The sequence below is a fragment of the Diabrotica virgifera genome, chromosome 7 (genome assembly GCF_917563875.1).
Source record: "Diabrotica virgifera virgifera chromosome 7, PGI_DIABVI_V3a".
In the NCBI taxonomy this organism is placed as follows: Eukaryota; Metazoa; Arthropoda; class Insecta; order Coleoptera; family Chrysomelidae; genus Diabrotica; species Diabrotica virgifera.
The window spans coordinates 127,763,475-127,790,285 of NC_065449.1; the positions used below are offsets into that span (position 1 = coordinate 127,763,475).

At 32.3% G+C, this 26,811-nt stretch overlaps 2 protein-coding genes across 2 annotated transcripts in view; both read left to right on the top strand.

Moving 5' to 3' along the window:
- The window catches only part of LOC126888127 (2-hydroxyacyl-CoA lyase 1), a 784,683-nt gene that overhangs the window by 14,988 nt on the left and 742,884 nt on the right, over window positions 1–26,811 (top strand). The gene's annotated exons all lie outside the window — the stretch shown is intronic.
- LOC126888128 (uncharacterized) lies at window positions 21,775–26,431 on the top strand. The gene is made up of 2 exons (XM_050656139.1): window positions 21,775–22,632; window positions 25,111–26,431. Exons 1-2 carry the CDS (start codon window positions 21,775–21,777, stop codon window positions 25,219–25,221), a joined length of 969 nt encoding a protein of 322 aa, XP_050512096.1. The 3' UTR covers window positions 25,222–26,431.

A 26,811-nucleotide genomic window follows, 5' to 3' on the forward strand; every position in this document is an offset into this window, starting at 1 on the left:
TCGCTGTCAAATGACGTCACCCTGGAATGGTCTATATGTGGACTATATAGAACAATTTGGTGTTAGAGGAAAACGTTTACTTTGGATGTTTAGGTTAGGCCTTTTTTTGGACCAATTATAATATACTACCTCAGTAACTTTGAAACCGTTCATTTTAGAAGGATTATGCATAGGGCCTTTTTTATTTTAAATTTAATGTAGAACATTTTTGTATAGAAAGTTGTTTATGCTAAATCGTATAGTTTTAGAAATATTTACGAAAAACGTAAAAAACTACGAATTTACCGATTTCTCCCCCCCTCTCCCCCCCCCCCCCAAACTCGACGCTCAAAATGGTGTGACTTTTTCGAACATTATGTGGACCATATAGAACAATTTGGTGTTGGAGGATAACTTTCACTTTGGATGTCTGGGTTTGGGTCTAGTTATACCATACTATATTCAACCCATGGATCAGGAAATAATTTTAGCAACAAAACGAATATATCGCAGAAAGTTTTTAGATGAAGTAAATGTATGATGAAGATAACGCAGAAGATACAAGAGGGCAGCATACTTTGCAAAACTTAACTGTTACAATTTGAAATCAACAATGTGTTAAGTTTGCTACAGCATGTAAAGGCAAACATTAAGGGGTTACATAGGTCTTGCGGTTAAAAAAGTGACTTTTTAAAAAAATTATATCTTTGAAACTAAAAATTATTTTTATTTATAATTGGAACATGTAAAAGTATAGTATGTACTCTCAAAAAAATTTCAGCCAAAAATATTCATTTTTGTAGAGTTGACTGCAATTTTTCGACAACAGCCCTTTTCTGCGATGAGCAGCATAACAAGTCCAGTCTCATCTGAAATCAAAAAGTTTCTTGTAGTTTATACCGCTGGGTAGTGAATGAATGAAGGATTTTTTATTAGATGAGGTCGTTTTTGTTTTATAAAAAAAAACTACTTTAAAAATGAGAAAAATTGGGGTCAAAAATGTGTTTAAACTTATGTAAAATCTTCAAATTTCATTTTTTTTAATTCCTTCGTTATTCACTAGCCAGAGGTATAAACTACAAGAAACTTTTTGATTTCAGATGAGACTGGACTTAGTTATGCTGCCCACAGCAAAAAAATTAAACTCTACAAAACAACTCTACAAAAATGAATATTTTTGGCTGAAACTTTTTTTGAGACTGCCTTAAGTACTATACTTTTACATGTTCCAATTATAAATAAAAATAAATTTTAGTTTTCGAGATATAATTTTTTTAAAAAGTCACTTTTTACCCACAAGATCTATGTAACCCCTTAAAAAAAGTTTGGAAGAATTTGTTTGATGGCCAAGATGCATATATATATTTAGAAGGAAAGTTCCTGATTTCTGTAGTATAATACATAATAATACCGAAGAGGAAGTAACCCTAAGCACCGGACTCCACTTGCGATTTGTAGTCGTGAAGATTGAACACATTCTTTCAAATAGAAGGCAATCCATGATTATTTAGTCACAAATGGATTAACTTGTATTTGAAACAATGTGTTCAATCTTCCCCACTACAAATCGCAATTGGAGTCCGGCGCTAATATCACCAAAACATTCCATAGAAAGTACACAGACATTGAAAAAATTCCTGGAATATCCCCAAAAACACAAGAATGTTCCCTGAACATCCCAGGAAAATTACATCAGCATTTTAAACATTACCTGAATGTCTTATTGGAACATTCCATGAATGTCCACGAATGTTCTTTGGACATTCAAAATATATTTTTTAGACATTCCCTGGATATACCAGAAATATATCCTTGCTGATGTGACAATACCTCCTATCTGTTTTTTTCATAAGTTTTGTATGAGAGATGGAAAAACATGTTTTAAGGTCACCTGTGTTCATATGTAAGTTTTGACTTGTTTTGTAGTACATAGATAGTTTAATTTACTACAAAACAAGTCAAAAATATCATATGAAAACAAGAGGTGACCCTAAGACAAGTTTTTAGTCTCTCTTACAAAACTCATGAAAAAACAGATAGGATGTATTGTTACATCACTGACGGTATGTGGCCATACCAAATAATACATCCTTGATAAATATAAACATTTTTATTGAACAAAATCTGTTCATACATTTTTTTAATGTAATTTACTGATATTCCTAAATATTTAAAAAAATGTGTCACATTTGCTTTGTAAACCTTTCTTTTGCCTTTCGTAGCCACATATTCCGTTTCCTTCCTGGTTTTTTGTAGACCACTTCTCTCAGCTGATTCTAAAAAAAATTAAAATAAATGGTAATTTTTCTATCCTTTACAATTAACAATCAGAAGAAATATTTACAGGTAATAATATGCATAAATAATAATATTTTGTATTTTGACAATGACGTCTGATGGTGGAAGTCGAAACGTTAATAAAATTCTTTTTTTCAAGTTAAATTGTGGCTTATTTCCCAATTAGAATAGTTAATTACAAAAATGCCTCAAATAACTAGCTTCAGAACAATAAAAAATTCGTTTCATACCAACATTCGTTCAAAGTCAATTATACCTGTAGTATTTCCATGAAAAGTTTCTTTAAGTGAATTTTGCATAGTTTTCTTTAAAATATCTCTATCAGGCCAGAACACAAAATTTTTTAACCTAAGGCACATTATATACAAAGTATTTTTGAAATAAGTTGATACCGAGTAGGGTGAAATACTAAACCTATATCCCAAATCTTTATAATCTAAGTTTAAGCTTAGTTTAGCTAAAGTAAGCAATACTTGATCACTTGGTGACAAAACAGTATTTTGATGGTATTTGATAAATGGTGTAATATACTTTAAAGCTATTTTAAAAACATTGTAATTTGCTAAACCAGTATAATTTTTAGTTTTGGCATGATCATTTTCTATACTTTCACAAGATAAAGCTAGTTTCTTAAGCTGATATTTAAAATCCTGTGCTAATGTTAATGACATAAAATGTATTTGTTAATTTTTCCATTTTAATATCTGTTTGACTATTCGGCAAAATCTTGTCTTTAGCTTCTATACCAAATAACTGCTATCTACCACTAACTATCCACTGTTTCTAAATCTACTAAAGTAACAGTAACCTATCATTAATGAAAAATGTGTAAAATCATAGACCTACTTAGTATTTGTAGAATATAAGACAGTCCAGTGTCTTATAAATCATTTCAAGAGGAATAAAAAAAAGCAATTTTTTCTTGTAGGTACCCTTTTCTTTTAATTCTCCTTTGATACTGCTCCATTTTAGATTTTGGGGAACTCATTTTATTGTGTTTATATACCCCATATTTATTGAAGGAACCCAATCTGGATTGTTATTATCAGTTAAGTCGGCTGGTTTTCCTATGGGTTTTCCTAAAAGATTAGAATGCTAACATCTTCAAAAATCGTTAATGTTCAAATGTTGTAACTTACCAGATATAAAATGATTACAGGAGAATTTTCATTTTGCTAGTAAAACCTTTACATTTTATTGCATTTTACCATTGTTGTTGTCTCTCAGATGATAACTTATTTAGTTCAGTTTTGTGCTTAGCACTGATGGTAAGTGGTAAAAGTTAACTTTATCACGATTACTTTGCATTTCACACTTCAAAACACAACACCAATGAGGCATATTATCTTTCTAAATTAATACTTCCAGAGAAAATGTTAAATTAATCTTTGTACAACACAAAATTACAAAGAAACACAACTAAAATGATCTAAAACACAATAAGAACCTGATAGAATAACATTTATGTTTGACTCCCGGTGGTAGCCATATTGATTTAATTTTGACAGCATGTTGAAACGGCCTATTAATTATAGTTGGGATGTTGGTCTACATTGGGCTCTGTTGGCCTGTTATTACAATTTAAGGTTATCTTTATTTTCAAAACAAACTAGAAGTAACTTCATTTTTAAAAAACCCTATATTATAGTTGCAGTAATACAATTATTATACAATTGTAAACTGTGTCAAACTAATTTATTAATATAAAAAAGCAAGTTTACTTAAAATTATATTAAGTAATATGTAACTAGGTACTTATAATAATTATTTTTAATTCCACTTATCAGTTGAAGAATTCAGATTTAAACTTTTATCTAAAATCATATTTAGTGAAGAGGGATTGGTAAGTACAGTAATACCCGGAACTTACGCGATAGGTGGGACCGAGTGATAATCGCTTAAGTCGGGGTATAATTTCGTATATGTATCGACGGTTGAAAGGCAAAAGTTACCAAACGCCAATTTGGGCGATATTGAGTTATATATATATATATATATATATATATATATATATATATATATATATATATATATATATATATATATATATATATATATATACCCCACCATGTTTCACTCTTCCATTCATTGACATTTTTCATATGTTAGGTCGTCCGACCGACATAGCTCCACAGTATATGGAGGAGCGAAAGAAATCAATGTAAATCGATTTAATTTATCATATTTCACCTTTCTACAACTTTTTAGAGGGACGACTTATTATGTTTTTTTTAACATTTTGTATAATTTAGTTTGAGACATGACCGAGAGTTGCGGCGGCGCCACCGCTCTACGTATATTGACTGCAGTATACGAAATGTAGGTATTTCCGATGGTAATACCTTCTGCTGAATATATGTTTATATTTTTACATAGCATAGGTATTCCGCAAATCGGGCAACACTGCATGCAATTAAATCTACGTTAGGAATATTCGACTGTTGGTCTCTCGCGTCGTTTATCGTCTAATATCTTGAAGTATTAGCACCGTTTATTTATGACTACCTATATAGTGGTTTCATAAATAAATGCGTGTATAATTTTTCAGTGTTTTTCTATTTTTGATGTTTTTTGTTTCTGTTTTTTTTTTGGTTTTGTTATTTTTTTTCCATTGTTTATTAAACTATGTTTATTTGTGTGTTCATTCTAGTTTTTCAGTGGATTTAGTAGTTATTTTTTATATTTGTTTTATTTTGTTTAATCTTACATTTGATTTAAATGTGTGTACATATAATTCTATAATATAGATCAAAACATACATTTCGCTATTCTTACTATTATATTAATTAAAATTAATATAGTGAGTTTTAGTCCACGACAAACGCATGGACATTTTAATTCCAATTATATTTATGTAATGTATTATCGTTTATTAGTAAATATACCTGCATTTTAATAATTAATACATACATACATAATCGATTGCCTCTTATACCCAAGGTTATATGCTGCTCTCTGAAAATTTCCCACTTCTTCCTATCTGCTGCTAAAACTTTTTCTTCTTTCCACGATGTTCCTCTTTTCTCCAGTATTTCGTTTACATTAGTGTTCCAGCTTTTGCTTGGTGTACCCCTCGTGCTTTTATCCACTGCTTTGGCCTCCCATGCCATTTTCACTTCTATGTAACCAGTCATTCTTATCATGTGTCCAGCCCATTTAACGGCTTTTCTTCAATTTTTTCGTTGAACGATTTTATCTGTAGTTCATGTCTTATATCTTCGTTTCTTCTTTTGTCTATTCTTCTTGCTCCCACCACTATTCTAAACTATCTCATTTTTGTAGCTTGTAATCTTTTTCTTTGTCTGTCGTTCAGTACCAAGTTTTCTGCCCCGTATATTTTAATTGTCTGTATAATTAATAATATTAAATATATCGTGTATATTTATCTATCAACGGTATTATTTATATTATTTTAAAGTGCGCATGCTCCACTTGTCGTGGACTAGTCCTTGACTGTCTCCGCGAACACACTTAATAGTACGGGATCCGAATAGGAGGTCGAAATGTACCCATCTGCTTGCCGGATGAAACATTTTTTTTATTAAATTTCATACATAGACAAACACGACCAGCATGGGTTGCCTATCAAAATCGTGTCATAGCTATCCAGTAGGGGTGGAAATCAACATTTTAAGCACACTTTTTTGAATTTTTTTGGAAAGTATGAGAGAATAATTTTATTTTTAAATTAAATAAGCATATTAAGTATAATTCGAAAACTATTTAAAAAAAATTCAAGAAAAAATATTGAAAAATAAGCCAACGGTGGACATCAGAATTTATGTTGTTCTGAAGCTATTTCCTTGTGGCATTCTTATAATTAACTATTTTCTATGGGAAATAAGCCACAATTTTACTAAAAAAATGAATTTATTAACGTTTTGAAGCCCAAATCGGGTTTCGTTGTCAAAATATAAAATACTTCTAAAATAAACAAAAATGTTTTTGCTAAGTAAAAAAATTCTTCTAATAATTTATTTAATCTGACTCATTTATATTGGCAATTCAGACGTATATTATACATTTTAAAGTAGAAGACTTTAAAATGATATCGCCAATATTTATGAGTTGCGTTCCTGGGACGACTTTACTAAAAGATAGTTCATTCGATAAATAGGGATTGATTTCATGTAATTGTTTAGAAGTATTTTGTATTTTGACAACGAAACCCGATTTGGGCTTCGAAACGTTAATAAATTCATTTTTTTAGTAAAATTGTGGCTTATTTCCCATAGAAAATAGTTAATCAGAATTTATCATTGGATCATGGTAGACAAAAAATTCAAAAAGATTTTATTAGCTTATGACTTCTCGAGGTAACGCTGTCAAGTTTCTTTTAGTTTTAATGATCTTTGACCTTTTAGTATCACTCAGAAGTCAAAACAATGAAATTTTTTACAGAAAAAAGGGTGAAAATCAACATATTCATTATTGTTAAACAAAATATAAGCATAAAACAAAGTGTATTACGATATCTCGACAGTATTACCTAAAGGAATGTCTAACAAAAATATGTACAAAATTCCAGGTGAGTTGGTCAAGTGGTTTTTGAGTTACAATGTTTAAAAGTCTTTGAAAATAGCAGTTTTGAGAAAAACGCTTTTAAAGTATTGTCAACTTTTATTTTCATTTTTTTTGTCTGTCAAATCATAAAGTGATGCAAACCGGAATGTTTTTGAATCGCGGGGTAATTTACAAAAGAAAATGAGAACAGTTGTTGACCGTTTCACACTAAGCTCAAGCGCGCTGGCGCGAAGATACTGCAAACCGAGTCGAAGGTAGGAAGATAGTGTTGAATATCCCTATCTTCGACTCGCTTTGCAGCAGGTTCGCGTCAGCACGCTTGAACGTAAGAACAACGGTCAGCAGCTGTTCTCATTTTCTTTTGTAAATTACTCCGCGATTCAAAAAGATATTCCGGTGTACATCATTTGACGATTTGACAGACAAAAAAGAAATTGAAAATAAAAGTTGACAATACTTTAAACGCCTTTTCCTCAAAACTACTTTTTTCAAAGGTTGTAGACATTGCAACTCAAGAACTACTTGACCGACCCACCTGGAATTGCGTATATATTTTCTTTAGACATTCCTTGAGGTAACGCTGTCGACATATTTTTTGCTTTATACTTATTATTTAACAATAATAAATATGTTGATTTTCGCCCTTTTTTGTGCAAAAAACTACGCCCTCCCCCTTAGGGATTGCTATGACACGATCTTGATAGACAACTTATGCTGGTCGAGTTTGTCTATATATGAAATTTAATAAAAAAAAATGTTTCATCCGGCAAGCAGATGGGTACATTTCTACCTCCTATTCGGATCTTAGACTATATGTATGTATAACAAATTTAATCAAAAATGGCAAATAAATATTACATATTAACGTCAAATATTTCAAATGTGTATATGTTTAATGCCAAATTGTGGAGTCATGCACGGAGCGAATAGTTAATTTAATGTATATTTTTTTTCGGCGAGTACCTACTCAAATCTAAGCGTTCAAGCTTAAATAACGAGAAAACGGTGCATTTTATAACATACACTTACTTATCACTTGTCAAAGTACTTTGAAATACCTATTAACTGAGCTACAGAAGAAGTTGATAGCATCCAAATTTATGTTCCAAACATTTTTCCAAGCAAATGTTATTGTTTTTTTTCATAACTCCGTTAATTTTTATTATATCAGGTTGATCCAAAAACCATTTGAAAGGCAATTTTAATAGCTATAAAATTTTATTAAATTTAAATACATTTTTTAAGATAAAATGATTAATTAAAGGGCCCCGGTTACATGGTTTTCGCAGTAAAATTTAGGCTTCAAGTGTTTCTGTCTCAGTTATTTTGTATCCTTCAAAAATAAAAAAAGACAAGTAAAATCTTTGCTAACAAAGAAACATAAATTTCGTTCTGTGTCAAAAAAAAACTCTATACAAAATTTATGATGTCATTACTTATGCCAAAAATAAAAAAGTCGCATAGGGATTACTAAATATTTTAATTTTTGTGGAAATGGCGTCTGTTTTATTTTTCACTTTTTCCTAAAAAATCGAAAGGTTATTCTATTAAAAGTTTTTTCAAGTAAGTAATTTATTAGATGTTTAATAATTAATTTTATTCATTTTAAGTTCAATTCTCTCTTAAGGCTGGAAGATGAGTAGGTTTTCTTGAGAGGGGGTTGTAGCTCAATAATCAAAATGCGCGAATTTTAAGAGTTTAATCTTATACTTTATATGCTATACGAATTATATCTGCGGTACGATAAATATTTTAATCTTTTTCAACGTTTTTCTCTTTGTTGAATCGATTAAAGGGTTGTTCGGGGGGTTAAGACAACGATGACAAGACTACGATGATATCTGTTACATGACAAGAAAGCTAATAGAGGAATATAGGAAATGGAGACTAGAGATCAAAGAGACAAATATATGAATATCGATGGAACGCAGCAGGACTTGCTACTAGACGGAGGAGAAACAATTAGTAAATGTAACGATTATAAATACCTGGAGCTAAAACCACGAAAATCACGAACACTGGACGGAGCCATTAAAAACGGAATATTCAGGGCAGGAAAGCAATTACGCTTTTAAACTCAGTACTCTCGGACAATCAGATAAACAATCAAAACAAGAAATAGATCTATAACGCCATAGTATAAAGCATTATAACGTACAGCTGCACAGTATGGCATATGAAGGAAAAATCAAAACAAATGTTAGAGGTCACCGAAATGGATTTCTGGAAGATCAAGAAGAGAACATGTCACCAATGAACGGATACGAGAAATAATGAAGGTCACACATACAATAAATGAGGAAATCAACTAAATATAACTAAGATGGTTTGGTCACGTACAAAGAATGGATGAGGATAGAATCCCAAAACAAGTACAAAACTCTCATATATAGCTCGTAATTTATCGCAGTTGTTTTTTAATTTGTGCAAAGTGGGGGGACCAGCCAAATAGGGGTATGACAAATACCTACCACAAGAATAAAGAGAACTTATGAATAAAAAACTGATGATGTTTTCTAATAGAATCTTACGAGCTTCCAGGATCTGATTATAATACACATATTTATAAATAGAATAGATGCCTACATTCTTTATAAGTATGGATTTTTCTAGTTGAAGAATTAATGTTTTATCAATAACTTTAAGATTCCAAACTCGTTTTAGGGCAAATGCTGAAGTAAAACATAATTTACTAAAATATCTTTGTTATGTTGATTCAAATTTACGGAACCCGAGTTAAATAACAAAAGAATAAACAAAATTTACACCTTACAGACATTAATATTATTTTAGAAATCGACTTTTTCATTAACGAAAGTAGGTACATAACGCAATTAAACTAATACAAAATATACCTATAACATTTTAAAAACAGATAATAATATATTTATAATAATTATTATCAGATTCACCACAAGTATTAATTTCATATAAATGTTAACCCGGGAGTAGTCGCGCTCACTTCTGTAACGTCGATAGTCGCGTGTGAGATTCTATCTCAAAATACGAATTTAAAACAAATTTTTATTTTGTACTATTTTTATCTACTTTTTATACTGAAAATATATATTTCTAACAATTTTATTAAAAAAACCTGTGTTAACGGCCACCTGCCAACATCGGCCACCTGTCCTAACGGCCAGTTTAAAAATTTCCCAAACCAATTATATGTAGACTACAAAAACTGGCAACATCGTCCACCTTTCTATATCGGCCAATAGTTCTTTCATTTTTAGTGGCCGTTACTGACAAATTTTACTGTACAGTAAAAGCTGTGTTAACGGCCACCTGCCAACATCGGCCACCTGTCCTAACGGCCAGTTGAAACATTTTCCAGACCAATTATATGTTGACTACAAAAACTGGCAATAGCGGCCACCTTTCTATATCGGCCAATAGTTCTTTCATTTTTAGTGGCCGTTAATGACAGGTTTTACTGTATTACGGAAAAGGATGAAATGTGAGATTCTATCTAACGGCGCGACTACTCGCGGGTTAAAGCTAATTGGCTCTCCCCAAAGTCATAAATTCCACAAAAAGAAGAAGAAAAAAAATTCCTACGCATTACTACACCCTTCCTCGAGGCACTTACGAATTTTTTTCAAAATTGCAACATTTTTCATCAAGTTATCGCGAAAAAGGATAAAAATTGAGATTCTATCTCACCGCGCGACTACTCGCGGGTTAAAAACCACAAAACAAAACCAAATTAAAGCAAAGGTATAACATCAAAAATAAAACTTAAACAAACGCATCACTATGAACAAACAGGTGATTTCATAACGTAACGGTTCCTTTAAAATTTTGCCATGGCGAGACAAACGTCTAAATCTGGCAACACAGGTTGGTTAATCTATTAAATGCATTTTGTAACAAAAATATACTCAGGAAGACCGAAACCTGTTAGAAATGGATAATGCAATTATACACGTGGAAGATTCAAACATTGCACAATGTAAGGAGGAGAGAAAAATAGTAGTTTAAAAAAATAACAAAAAAAAATGATTTATATTTTTCCACACTGCATATCATAAAGGTGTTTCAAGCGATATACTCAAATCGAAAAGTACATATACTCACTCCTTCTGGGAGACGACTTATAGCTGCTTTCCGAAAGGAGGAGTTAAACATACTGGGCTGTATATATATATATATATATATATATATATATATATATATATATATATATATATATATATATATATATATAACAAAAAAAAAGAAGTCTATCTTTGAACACACTCAGTGATCAAAAGATACAAAGTTGGTTCATCGACCAATCGTAACAAAATCAAACAATAAATAGAGAATGTGGAAAAATCCCCTTACGAATAACTCGGAGGTTGAAGAGGGCGAAACACATTTCTGAGAACTGGTGTTTGGATCTTTGATTCTATTCAGAAAATTTTTCCCAGCCCGAAATAGTGGATGTGTGAGTTATTCGTAAGGGGATTTTTCCACATTCTCTATTTATTGTTTGATTATATATATATATATATATATATATATATATATATATATACCAAGGAAAGGATCAATGGGAAAGCAGCTGAATAATGGAGCCAAGAGTACTCTTTTTTTCAAAAAACAAATATTTCGGTATTTATTTGATACCATCATCAGTGATAGCTAAAAGATTGTTTTGGTGAGCTACATTACAAAATATAAATTGAAAATTTTGACTTACAAAATTGAGAATGTGGCTATGTTGTTAAAAATATGTAGAAAAGCCTCCAGAGGGGAAACATGTGATTTAAAAATTATTGTCAATAAAACATAAAAAACATCTGAACAACAAAAAACTGTAACAATACACATTTGAATAAATTATTTAAAACCAATAAACATTTTTGAATATTAAAATCTTAACATTAGAAAACAGACATTAAGTAGGTACAACTTGTACTTTTTTGTACATGAAAAAATTGAAATTCAACTAATCTGGCGGTAATATAATTCATGTTCCATGGTACAAAACAAGTGACAGCCGACAACGACAAACTTCAAGTCAAGTAGGTGTGACATTCCAAGTTTTGTATTTTATTTACCCTAACCCTACTTCTCACTGTAAATATAGATAAATTTCACATGTGGATATTTGAAAATATGAAATATAACATGAAATGGAACAAAACAACAAAACCAATAGCTTTCAGCAGTTTATTCATCAGAAACTGCAGTGTTATAATGTAGTTTTTTTGCATAGAACTCTTTATCTAAGTGAAGCAAATGTGAGTAAATTTCACTTAAGTGGCTGATGTCTGATTTTTTATTAATAGTCTCCTCAGTCTCAGAAATAAAAGCCATCTCAAGAAACAACCTTTTAAAATAATTGTTTTCAACTGCTAGAACTTTGGATTCTGTGTAGTTCATTATATGATTGTTTTGATGAACATGCATGGACAAACTGCATCTGTCTGGGTATCTTTTAGAATCACTTATATGTGATGTGATCCGGTCCCTCAGTCGTCTCGAAGAATGGCCTATATATTGCAAATTGCAATTTTTGCAAGGGATGCTGTACACTATATTTGACATATTTTCTTTTAAGGTTTTATCCTTGAGTTTGGAGAAAACTGAATTTATTGTTAAAGCTGTTTTAGAAGCAAACTTAAAATCACCAACAGAATTAAAAATTCTTGTCAATTTTGGTGTGACATTGTGTATGTACGGTAGCGTATAATATTTAGTTGACATAGTTGTGACCGATGCAGTATCCCCTTCCTGTTCAACAGGAGCAGTGTCCACCGAAGAGATGTCTTGTGCAGTGTTTTTTGTTATGGACGGTGTGCTAAACAGGATTTTCTTTAGAAGAGTTGGTGGATAGCCATTGTCCAGGAATAATTGGTATAGAAGTTTGAGGTTTTTTTGTTGTAGAGATATATCTGAAATTTGTATGACCCTACATTTCATTTGTTGTACTAGATTTAATTTAATAGAATGTTTGTGGTAGGACATATAGTTTAAGAACCTTCCTGAGGCCATAGATTTTCTGTACCAATCTACCAAGATTTTGTTGTCATTTGATCGTATCAACATGGTATCCAAAAATGGGACAGAATTAGACATTCAGTTTACTATTGAAGTAGAAGATCAATCTACGAAAAATATTAGTTTTACGAAGAAAATGTAAAAAACATTTCTTTCTTAGAATTACTTTTTACATCGATTTACATGGTTAAAATGCAATAAAAATTTCCCGTCCCCGAGATGGGGTGGCAACCACCCCAAGCTTTTAGCGTACAGCGGCATGATATAGAAAATGATCCTTGGCCTATTCCCTACGCCCTACCTTCTGTGAAAATTTCAAGTAAATCCATGCTGGACGAAAAAATTGCGAGTCAAAATGCTTCATTTCCTCGACTATAGAAGGAGGAGAAACAATCAGTAAATGTAACGAATATAAATACCTGGGTATGAATATGAAAATCACGAATGATGGAACACTAGACGGAGCCGTTAAAGAACGAAACACTCAGGGCAGGAAAGCAATTAGGCTCCTAAACTCAGTACTCTGGGACAAGCAGGTAAACAACCAAAACAACAAAAAGATCTATAACGCCGTAGTGAAAAGCATTATAACATACAGCTGCGAAGTATGGCATATGAAGGAAAAATCAAAACGAATGTTAGAGGTCACCGAAATGGATTTCTGGAGAAGGGCTGCAGGAAGATCAAGAAGAGAACATGTCACCAATGAACGGATACGAGAAATAATGAAGGTCACACATACAATAAATGACAAACCAACGAAATACAACTACGATGGTTTGGTCACGTATAAAGAATGCATGAAGACAGAATCCCAAAACAAGGGCAAAAATGGAAACTGCAAGATAGAAGAAGATGAGGTAGACCGAGGAAAAGTTGGCAGGCAGGAATAAACAAAGCCATGGATGAAAGAGGTCTGCAAGTAGATCAATGTACGGACAGAGAGGAATGGCGAACGGGTATCGGAAGACGAAGAACGTTATAAACCGATAATATAATAATAATGTAAAAGTACCAGCTTTTTAAATCCTAAAATCTAGGGATGGCGCTTGTTGAACAAAAAACCGGTTTTTGGTTATACCGGTTTTTTTAACTTACGGTTTAACCTGGCGGTTATAACCGGTCAAAAAATCGGTTGTTCCAAAAACAGGTTTTCGGTTTTTTTTAATCAAAAGCAAATACTCAATAAGTTATAATGTTACATTTATATTGCACTTTAGTTTGCTCAATTTTCCTCCCGAAAAATTCCCCAACCAATTCAACCTATAAAAATTTTCCCAGGCGCTTTCAAGTTACCCTAAAAATGGGCCAGAGTACCCCAATCTCTGATTCGTCGCTCGTTGTAGACGGCGTCGGCGTATATTGCGTTGTCAATAATTGGGATATTCCCAAAAGTGATGATCCTATCGATCTATCAAAATGTCCCTTGGATCTATCAAGTTTTAAAAAATGTCCAAATGACTTATAGGTATTTTACAAAATAAATTCGATAAACCAATTCAGTATTTACTTCTCTATTGCCATCAAAAAATTTCAGTAGGTAATATTTTTTAATACGTTTGTATAATACCTACCATTTATTTCGTAAGAATTATTTATTGTTTAAAAATTACATAATTGAGATTCCTAATCGTATTTCGGTATTCACATTATACAAGAGTCTCAAGTCTCAAGTACTCAAGTATAAACAATTTTTTAGCTGATGATGGTTGGAATATCGATTTCAAGCAGATCACCTACTTTTATGTAAATATTATCATCACACGCACCATTTCACCAGTCTTTGAAACATTTATTAATCTAAATAACTATTCTCAAAATTGTTTCATAAAAGCTGATGTGACACTTTCGTCCAGTTCTCTATTAGTAAATAAAAGTTGAATTATGGTTGTTTGGGTTAATTACTTCGCATTTATTATTTATAATATTATATGATTAAGATCGAAAATATATAGAAATTTCTTCATTTTTCTCTAAATTAATTTTTTTCCACAGGCAACTTATTCGGTTTTTCAATGGTTATTACTTTAAAAAGAAAAAAACCGGTTATAACCGGGACAAAAAAACAACCGGTAAAACCGGTTGTTTCGAATTAAAAAAACTGGGTTTAGGTTATAACCGGTAGGTTTTTTCCATCCCTTAGTCGATTAATTTAGTTTGCAGTCAATACTAACAAAGTTATTCAAATTGTTTATAAGCCAACAATGACTACTTTACTAAAATATTTTCGGAATGATAAAAATGAGTTTTTATTATTTTTTTAAAAACTTTGAAAACATAAGTATTCTTCTTTCATGTAGTTTCCACAAAATTGCTGTATCATTATTATTTTATGAAGAAAAGCATGCTTTATCATTGCAAAGAAAAGGATTTTTTATTAAACAAATTGAATAAAATGTAAACTAATTGACGAATCACCTTGAAATTTTTTGTTATATCTGGACTGAACATGGACTGTTTGACCCAATTTTTCATGTAATATCAGTCTTAAGTTTATTTTTGCAAAAGTTTATTTTTGCAACTTCCGAACCTTCCTTTTAAACCTTTGTTCATCTACTAAAAATGAATACTCTATCTGATATAAGATATTTAATTACTTATTTTTACCTGTAGCGACTTAAACGAAAAGACTGTAATTTTCAGGGCCGTGCCGTTCTATGATGCGGTGAGGCAGCCGCATCAGGCGGCATCACAAGGGGGCGGCATAATCAGTAAAATCTAATATCTTCTTCTTCTTCAAGTGCCTTCTCCTAATCGGAGGTTGGATATCATCATCACTATCTTTAATCTATCCACCTCTGCTCTAAAGAGTTCTATAGAACTGCATCTAAACCAGTCCCTTAAATTCTTTAACCGTGACATTCTCCTTCTTCCAATGGACACGCGCCAACTCGTAACTCTTAATGACAAACTTTTTCAAATCAAAATGTACACCGGTCAATTCGTAACTTTTTTACTACCTGACTCTCCCAACTTGCAACTTATACAGGTGAATTCGAAACCATTGTTTAATTCTAATTCTATTTACACATAAACATTACATCTACTGGTAATGCAGCAGAGTTATGCTCCACGTAACGTAGAGCCACACCCAGAGCTTTAGTGGCATCTGCGTGTGACACTCAATATGACAGGGAAACTTCTTCCTCGCTTTCTTCATCTTCATTAGTCATTAGGGTTGCCTTGAGGTTGAACCAAGTCTACAATGTATTCATCCGTAAATTCTTCGCTCCCTTTGTCGTCAGCTTCAATCCATTCTGTAATTACACTTTCTTCTTAGTTTTCTGATCCATCTTGTATAGGGGAACGGGGAAAAATGGAGCTTATTCAAATTAGAAATCAAGCCATGGAGTTAACGACTAAGCACAAATGATGACACTGGCCCTGCATCAGTGACATCAATCTGAGATGGGTGGAAGAGGGAGAGAGACAGGCACAGCGACTCAAAATCAACGACAAAGTAAACTTTCAATTATTAGTTAGGCTAACTTTCGGATAATCCGACCTTTTCGGAATCCGAACAGGCTGTCCCCCCAATTAGTTAGGATTTGCGGGGTTTTACTGTATATAGGTACCTACTATAATATCTGCGTTCCAATCGGCTGGTAGTCTGTTTTGTTCATATTTTTTGTTGTATTAGCTGGTTTACTTCCTTATGTAATTCTCTTCCTCTGTATTTTTTCCACTGTTATTTCATTTTCTTCTGCTGCTTTTCCGTTTTCTATGTTTTTAATATTTGTTTTTGTACGTTTTCTTCTGTGAAAATTTCTACTTCGTTGTTATCTTGTTCTTCTTCATCTGTTTCCTTCATACCGAATAGCATTTTTTCGTAATATTCTTCTCATATTCTGCTGATCTGTTTGTCTTCAAACAGGGTTCCTCTTTTTTTTTTTGTTTTTTAGGACTCTTGTTTTAATGCTGGACGTATTTTTTATCTGACTTTTTTGTAAAATTGTTATATTTGATGGTTTTCTGTCTTTTTTAATGTCCTCCAGCGAAACCCGTCATTTTTCTTCTTTTTATTTGTTGAGTTTGCTGTGTTTCTCGCTATTTTTTATTCTTCCCTGTTTTGTTTTGACGGATTGGTTGTTTATCCACGTCATTCTAGCGTAGTTTTTTAGTTTTCTGCGTTTCGCAGTCTTGATCGTACGTAAATTACACATTTAAAATTGAAAAGGATTTATAGGTTCCAAATTAGCTAAAACACGGTGTTTCAATCCCTGTTTGTGTATTATCGCTCCAAACCCTTCTTGGCAGTAGCGCACCCAGGGGGGGGGTTTGGGAGTTAAACTCCCTTTCCCCCAGGGCATATGAAAAATATATAAATAATAGCAGGAAAATGTAACTTGTCTTTCACAAAATATAGAAAAAAATTTCGACGCCCAAGCCAACCCCCTTCCCCCCAGAGAAAAATTATAGGTGCGCTACTGCTGCTTGGATGTGTCCCGTTTTTTTCAAATTTATGATATGGTCACCCTACAGTAGAAACGCTTCTTAATTCACGAGAGTATTCTACACACTTGTTCTTAATCCAGGATACAGTTTTTTGTGTCAAATTAGAATTTCATAATGGTAGATAAGTTTATTTTAATTTTCTAATCTATTTCAACAGTAGGGCCCCCGCATACTGCAGACTTTTTACCTGCCGATAGTTTAGTCGGGTTGGGCAAAATTAAAGATTTTTTTTTTTAAATATGTAAGAATGTAGTTCGTTTGGTATGGCATGAGTGCTTTAATTTTTTTTAAGTATGTATTCTATTTGTTTTTAATTTTGTAGACTAGCAGACTTAACTACTTTATGTAATGTGAAATTTAAGACTTACTACTATATTTTAAATATTTTTCAAAATATTATTTTTTATATCCTTACATAAAAAAATACATTGAGTGTATGAAATAAGTAAGCAATGTTTTAAACATTTTTATTATTTTCCAGACACCTTTGCACCTATTAGTTGAACAAATTATATTATTAAAAATTTTGTACTTACTTTACTTAAGCCGTCCTCTTGTACCCTACGCTGTCGAGGTAAAAGTTTTGTAATAAAAAATTAAGAATTCAATTTTAACACTTCTATAATATGTTATAATTGAGCAATTAGACCAGCAGATTCGGCAACTGGTTATGATAAATTCATCAATTTTAATGAACATACTTTTTAATTTTTTATTTTTGCAGTGAAAAAAAATACATTGTTAATTATACAAAAAAATATCATTAATATATCACAACAATATTTTTTTCAACATACTACAATAATCAATTATAAAAATATCCGAAGTCTAAATTCCAACATTTGAGGTGACAACAGCGCAGTGGAAGCCATGAGGACATAAACTCAAATATACGGAGACCACTACAACCGCAAACTGAATAAATATATATTTGGATGCCATCAAAACCGTTAAAGTGATTTTAGATATACAGCAAGCGAACATGGCGCGCCTGACGGCAATTGCTCCAAGTAATGTGTATATTATTATACAGATAACGTGACTGAGGACGTCCGGCCAATATTTTGTGTAAGCATTGTAGGAAGTGGTACCTTTCATTTGCGATACATTTTAGGGAAAGTCCTCGTGGCAACCGTATATCGGAGTTCACGAAGACCTGGAAGCCACGAGAGACTACGGTTTAACATGGGGGGACGTCATAAGATGCTAAAAATAAATATATATATATATATATATATATATTGTTATATTTCTATTTGATATGAAAATTAAAATTTGATAATTATAGACAAAATTCAATTTAATATAAAATATTTTCAATTTTCTCAACCACGGGCATATAAATTTAGAACAACCTGTATACAACAAATTGTTATATTTAATTTTAAGAAGTGATTAAATAAGACTCAAGTGAAATCGATAATAGGCCATTATCGTTGTTCGCGGAAGGATCGGTCATTAGCCGATGCTAAATAAGACTAAGTGGAAATAGAGAATAGGTCATTAAAATTTGTATATAGTAGAAAGTAATTTTAGAATGGGAATTAACTATTTTCTTTGAAATCCATTAAGCATATTTAGAAAGTTTAAAAATTGGTTTTGAGGAATACTGCGAATGAGAGTTGGTGGTGGAATTTTGATTTGTGAATCTGGAAGGGATATTTAGAAAGTAGGGGAATGAATGACAAATAGAGATCAGAATGTTTTGAGCTGTCGAGAAGTGAAGTCGAGTAGTAGACGGTAGTGTACGGAGAGTGAGAAAGCCGGTGTAGTTCCGTGAGTGTGGAGTATCTATCGTAGAACGAGAGGTAGGCCAGGTTGAGAGTAAAAGAACCTCCTTGAGCCAAGAGTTCCCGGTAGCTGATTGCAGTTTCGAAAAAGGTAGAACACAGCATCACGACAGAAGCAGGAAACGAGAGCTATACGAGCTAGTTTCAGAGGAGAACATTACTGGAAGCCAGGACGAGGTTTTGATTGCAGCCAAGGATAGCAGGAAACGGGTCTTGTGTGAAGACATTCTCAATGCACCAGAAAAAGGTCAGTCTCATTTGTTTGGACATGAATGTATGGGTTTTTCGTAGTAAATACCACATTTAAAATTGAAGAAACATAATCAATAATATCAGAAAAGTTTCATCAAACTTAAATAGAATTGTTGCTGATAAATCATAATAGTTAAATGTTAATAAAAACTTTCAATTGGAAATCAAAAGGAAATAAGATTCCCATGTGTAAATGTTATGTTTAAGAATAATAAGATATAGCAAATATTAAGCAGTGATTGCCATTTAAATAAAATAAACAATATTTTGATTACAATTGTAACCCATATGTGTTATTATTTTACTCTTTTCTTTCCTATCCCGATTAGGAACCATTAAGAAATATTTAGAAGCCACGTATGTAAGTAATGAATTTTATAAAAAGCCCTGAGATTGAAAACATATTGATATGTGATCTGGTAAATTAATTAGATTATTATTAATGCATTGATTAAATTAAATGACATATAAAAATATTATCTCATATCAATAATCAAGATCACAACAACTGTCGTCCAACGTGGAAAGCATTTTGAAAGTATTTCTAGTGGCAAATTTGAAGGATAGAAAGAGTAAAGCCGGTATTTGAAAATTTATATGCCTGTGGTAAAAAGTGAGATACTTACATTTGATAACATAAAATTTTAGATTTCTTTAGGTACAAATTTTACATGACTGATTTAATATTTTATTTTTACGATATTTACATTTGATATATTTATTGACAATTTATAATATTTGGGTGAGAAAAAGTCGTCTTGGTAACATACTAGTAAAATTTCATATTTGGCGGGGACAGTACTTCTTGAAAACAAATGTCTGTGACAAGAAGCCAAAGCAAAGACAACAAAAAACAAAAAGAACATTCAAATCAAGAGAATAATTCAGACCAAGAAGATATTTTAGACACGACAATCATGGCATCAGAACAGCAAGAATTATCAGGAATAGATAAATTATTACAAATGATGCAACTCCAGTCACAAAGAATAGAACAGAAAATGGATGAAACACAACAAAAAATGGATAAAAATCAGGAAGAAACATCAAAGAAAATGGATGAATCACAACAAAAAATGGATCAGAAAATGGATGAAACACAACAAAAAATGGATGAAACACAACAAAAATTGGATCAAAAAATGGATGAAACACAACAAAAAATGAAACAAGCAATAGAAGAGAACAACAAGAAAATGGAGGAACGCATAGGAAAGTATGAAAAGGAAGTAAAAGGATGTTTGACAACAATGAAAAACGAGATGAAAGAACAAGAAATGAAAATTCAAAATAAAATAAAGGAGATAACGAATTGCCAGAAAAAAGAAATGGAAAGTTTGGAAAACAAGTTGCAAAACGCTATTCAAGCAGACATAGAGGAAGTGGAAAGAAAGATTGCGGAAATCAATACTCAACAAAATGTCGGAGAAAGAAGAGAAATGGTTATACATAGCACAGATGACGTGAAGATAAGGTTTGGCGGGGATGTAAGAAGATTACACCCAGTGCCGTTCATAAATAGCCTGAAAAAGAAAATACAGCACATCGGAAATTTCGAAACAGCAAAAGAAACTATCAGAAATCATCTAAAATATGAAGCAAGCCTATGGTTCGATTGCAAAGAAGAAGAATTTGACAGTTGGCAACAATTTGAACAAAAATTTTTGAATTATTTCTGGGGAAAAGTCCAACAATTGGAAATTAACAAGGAATTGCAAAATGGGAAATACAATGATAGGATGAGTATATCAGAAAGGACATATGCATTACAAATTTACTATAACGCAAAACATTTACAATATAATTACTCATCGGAACAATTAGTCGAACTGATTGCAAGACATTTCGAAGAAACGCTGGAAGACCATATCACATTGCAAAACTACAAAGACATAGATAGTTTATGCCAATTCCTACAAATAAGAGAATCACGTTTAAGAGAAAGAAAATCAAGAAGGTCGCGAGAAGATTACAGGCCCCGAGAAAAACAGGATTACAGAGATAGAAATCAAAATAGGAGGGACTATACAAGACGAGAATTTAATCCCAGAAGGGAAAACGAAAATAGAGACAACGGAAGAGGAAATTATGAACAAAGAAATAGGCAATGGAATGAGGACAGAAATCGAGAATACCAGAATAGAAACACCACACTCGCAAATCAAGAAAACAGAAATAATGGTAGACAAAATGAACAGGGATATCGAGAAAACCGAAACAGATCCGACAGACCAAGAGAAAATAGAAGAGAAGTAAATAATACCCAGACAGATGAATATGACGGAGAGAGACATTATGACGAAAATATAAACTACGATGAGCAACCGGCGTTTTTTCACGACGACGCTCACTAAAAACCAAAAATCAAACAGGAATCTTTTGTCACCCCAAGGAGTTTATTAAATTGGCAGGAAACAACGAAAAGAAAAATGGAGTTAATTTAAAATTTGTGGATGGATTTATCAACGAGAAACCAATTAAAATTATGATAGACACTGGATCTGAAATAACATTGGTCAACAGAAAACTAATAGAAGAAGTTAACTTAACAAATTTAATTTACAAAATACCTAGGGTAAATTTAGTGGGCGCAAACAAACGGACATTGGCAACTATAAATGAAGGCATACGAGTAATGGTACGACTGGGTAAGAATATGTATGCACTACAATGTGTAATAATGCCAAACATGTCACATGACATGATAGTAGGAGTTGACGAATTGGCAGAAAAACATGTAGTGATAGATTTTAAAAATAATACGATGAAACTAACAGAAGAAAAAGAAAAAGAACAGGACAAGGAACATGAGAAACAAAATACGGACGAATCAGGTAAAGAACAAACAGTGGAAATGAATTTGGCAGCGAAGCAAGGACAAAGAAAAAAAAGGAGAAAAGGTCAGAAAAAGATAAAAGAAAATGAAACCTGTGGCTCCTCAAAAGAAGAGTTGAGCCCAGAAGAAGAAAATTTGGGAGTATCAGAAACAAAGGAAACCTGGGATTCCTCAAAAGAAGAGACGAGCTCAGGAGAAGAAGAAATAAAGCAAAAAAATGAAAGTGAAAAGAATATGATTGAAACAGTGGTATTTGAAGAGGAGGTATATGCAAACGAGGATGCAGAATGCACGGTAAACATGTGTGAAGAATCTGAGAAAAAAGACAGAAAATTGATATGTGGAGAAGGGAAAGAAAAGGAATTGCGGTTGATGTTAAGAAACTATGAAAATTTGATCAATGAGGAAAACAGAGTGGCGAAAAAGTACGAACATTCATTTGAGGTGAAAAACTTGGGAAATTTTCGATCAAAGACTTACCCGATTCCATACAAGTATCGACAAGAGGTGAAAGAAGAAATAAATAAAATGTTGGAAGATCAAATCATCGAAAGATGTGATTCACCGTATGTTAACCCGATTGTGATAGTAAAGAAAAGCAATGGAGAATTGAGATTATGTTTAGATGCCAGGAATATCAACCAGCACACTGTATCACAATATGAATCACCTCTAAACATCGAGGCCATTTTTGGAAGAATCACCGGGTCACACATATTTTCGAAAATTGACTTAAAACACAGTTTTTGGTTGATACCGTTAGCTGAAAAGTGTAGAAACTACACCGCTTTTTCTATTGATGGTATTGTCTACCGGTTTAAGGTAGTGCCATTTGGATTGCAGAGTGCTTGTGCTGCACTCGTCCGAGCTCTACATACCATTTTGAATCGCCATGAAGATTTCATAGTTCATTATATCGATGATTTATTAATTTTTTCACAAGATACTCAGAGTCATCTGGAACACATAGAAATAATTCTGAAAGAATTGGACACAGCGGGATTGAAATTAAACATTGAAAAATGTCAATTTTTTCAAAAAGAAGTCATTTATTTGGGTTTTCAATTGGACACCAAAACAGTAAGATTAGCCGAAGACAGAGTCAAGCTCATAGATGAATACCCAAGACCAACGAATTTGAAAACATTGAGAGGTTTTCTTGGCACGATAAATTATTTTAAAAAGCTGATTCCCGATTTGAGCCAAAAGGAAATCCCTCTGATAAAATTGCTTAAAAAAGGAATAAAATGGAATTGGAAAGAAGAACAGGAGGAAGCTTTCGAAACATTAAAACGAGAATTCGCAAAAGGAACGAAAATATACCACCCCATTTACAATTTACCTTTTATACTCCGAACTGATGCGTCCATACAAAAATTTGCAGGAGTTCTGTCTCAAATACAAAACGACCAAGAAGTACCGATATGTTTTATATCTCGAGTGACTAAAACACATGAGAGAAAATATAGTGTTACAGAATTGGAGTTTGCCAGTGTACTATATTGCGTAAACAAATTGAGGTTTTACTTATTGGGAGCAAAATTCACAATCGAAACAGACCATGCAGATTTAGTACATATCATGAAGAATAGATTAGTAAATAATAGAATACATAGAGGCATTCTGTTATTACAGGAGTATCATTTTGAGTTCCGATATATAAAAGGAAAAGACAACAATAGCCGACGCTCTAACACGGGATGAGGACACCGGAAAAAAGGAAACAATTACTCTACAGGTGGGAATAAATAGATTAATACAAGAAGAAGGGATATATTCGTTAAATGAGATAAGGACAAACCAGGAAGACCTAGAGGAAAGAGAAAAAAGAAGAGCGGAAGTAGAAAATAACATATATTTTAAGAGAATAGACGGAAAGGAACTATATTTAGTGACACAGACATTGGCCGAAAAGATAATAAAGAAATTACATGAGGACAATGGGCATATCGGTAGCAGAAAAGTTTGGCTCGTTTTTAGGGAAAATTACATAAGCCGACAGGATTACCGCATTGCAAAGGAAATTACCCAGAAGTGCGATGTATGTCAAAAATATAAGAGTCGGAATTTCAAAAACGAAAGTGTTGCCAAAAATATTGAAGCCCGAAACAAACTAGACATTGTAGCAATAGATATGTTAAGCGATCTAATTATGACCACTAAAAGGAACAAACATATTCTGGTAATGGTGGATGTGTTTTCAAAATACGTAAAATTATATAGTTGCCGCACCACAAAGGGGGAAGAAATATTAAGAAAAATAGACAATTTTATAGCCATAGTAGGAACACCAAAAAAGATTCTACTGGACAATGCAACGTATTTCCGAAATGATCGTTTCAAGGGACAACTTCGAGAACGAGGAATAGAGACAAATTTTGTCAGCATCAGGCATCCACAGAGTAATCCTTCGGAACGATTCATACAGGAAGTGACGAAATTTCTTCGCATTGCAACAGATGGTCAAAATCGCCACTGGGACAGGAAAATGGTGGAAATAGAAAGGTATCTAAATACAATTCCGAGCACAGTAACAAAAGAGACCCCAGAATACATCATGAAGGGTGTACTGCCGATAAGGCCATGGGAAGACCAAGATCCAAAAGAATATCAACAGGTGATTGAAACCGTACAGAGAAGATTACGGCGAAGCAACGAAAAATATATCCAAAGACAGGAACAAAATAGAAAAAGAAGACCAGACTTCCAAATTTTCCAAAAAACTAGACTTTCCAAAAGGGTGAAAAAGTACTCGTGAGGGCATTACGAGTATCAAATCTTCCTGGGGGCATTTGCGCAAAGTTGATGCCTGTTTTCGAAGGCCCGTATATCGTGAATAATGAAAATGGGATAAATAGTTATGAGTTGAGGCACAGGAACTCGGAAAAGATCCGAGGAATTTATAATATTCACGATGTATACAAATATCACGAATAAAAGACAGAATTACATGAAGTAGATAGTAAGTTAGGATATAAGACGTAGATTAAAGTAAGGAAATATACAGGGAGTTGGTTTTGCCTCGAGAAAATTTATTTAAAAATGCAGATAAATTTTATCGAATACAAGGCGGGGATTTGTTATATTTCTATTTGATATGAAAATTAAAATTTGATAATTATAGACAAAATTCAATTTAATATAAAATATTTTCAATTTTCTCAACCACGGGCATATAAATTTAGAACAACCTGTATACAACAAATTGTTATATTTAATTTTAAGAAGTGATTAAATAAGACTCAAGTGAAATCGATAATAGGCCATTATCGTTGTTCGCGGAAGGATCGGTCATTAGCCGATGCTAAATAAGACTAAGTGGAAATAGAGAATAGGTCATTAAAATTTGTATATAGTAGAAAGTAATTTTAGAATGGGAATTAACTATTTTCTTTGAAATCCATTAAGCATATTTAGAAAGTTTAAAAATTGGTTTTGAGGAATACTGCGAATGAGAGTTGGTGGTGGAATTTTGATTTGTGAATCTGGAAGGGATATTTAGAAAGTAGGGGAATGAATGACAAATAGAGATCAGAATGTTTTGAGCTGTCGAGAAGTGAAGTCGAGTAGTAGACGGTAGTGTACGGAGAGTGAGAAAGCCGGTGTAGTTCCGTGAGTGTGGAGTATCTATCGTAGAACGAGAGGTAGGCCAGGTTGAGAGTAAAAGAACCTCCTTGAGCCAAGAGTTCCCGGTAGCTGATTGCAGTTTCGAAAAAGGTAGAACACAGCATCACGACAGAAGCAGGAAACGAGAGCTATACGAGCTAGTTTCAGAGGAGAACATTACTGGAAGCCAGGACGAGGTTTTGATTGCAGCCAAGGATAGCAGGAAACGGGTCTTGTGTGAAGACATTCTCAATGCACCAGAAAAAGGTCAGTCTCATTTGTTTGGACATGAATGTATGGGTTTTTCGTAGTAAATACCACATTTAAAATTGAAGAAACATAATCAATAATATCAGAAAAGTTTCATCAAACTTAAATAGAATTGTTGCTGATAAATCATAATAGTTAAATGTTAATAAAAACTTTCAATTGGAAATCAAAAGGAAATAAGATTCCCATGTGTAAATGTTATGTTTAAGAATAATAAGATATAGCAAATATTAAGCAGTGATTGCCATTTAAATAAAATAAACAATATTTTGATTACAATTGTAACCCATATGTGTTATTATTTTACTCTTTTCTTTCCTATCCCGATTAGGAACCATTAAGAAATATTTAGAAGCCACGTATGTAAGTAATGAATTTTATAAAAAGCCCTGAGATTGAAAACATATTGATATGTGATCTGGTAAATTAATTAGATTATTATTAATGCATTGATTAAATTAAATGACATATAAAAATATTATCTCATATCAATAATCAAGATCACAACAATATATATATATATATATATATATATATATATATATATATATATATATATATATATATATATATATATATATATATTGTTATGATCTGCTTCTTATTAATTTTATATTAATTATTATTTATTTGATTAATTATTTAATTGTCGCAAATCATACATAAAAAATGAATAAAAAATCTCAGGGTGCCTTTTTATAATATTAAAAAAATGTCTAAATTATCTTACGTTATACTTATCTTCTCTCGTGGTTTCAGTATCTCTTAGTTGATCCTAATCGGGATAAAATAGGAAAAAGAAATAAAGCA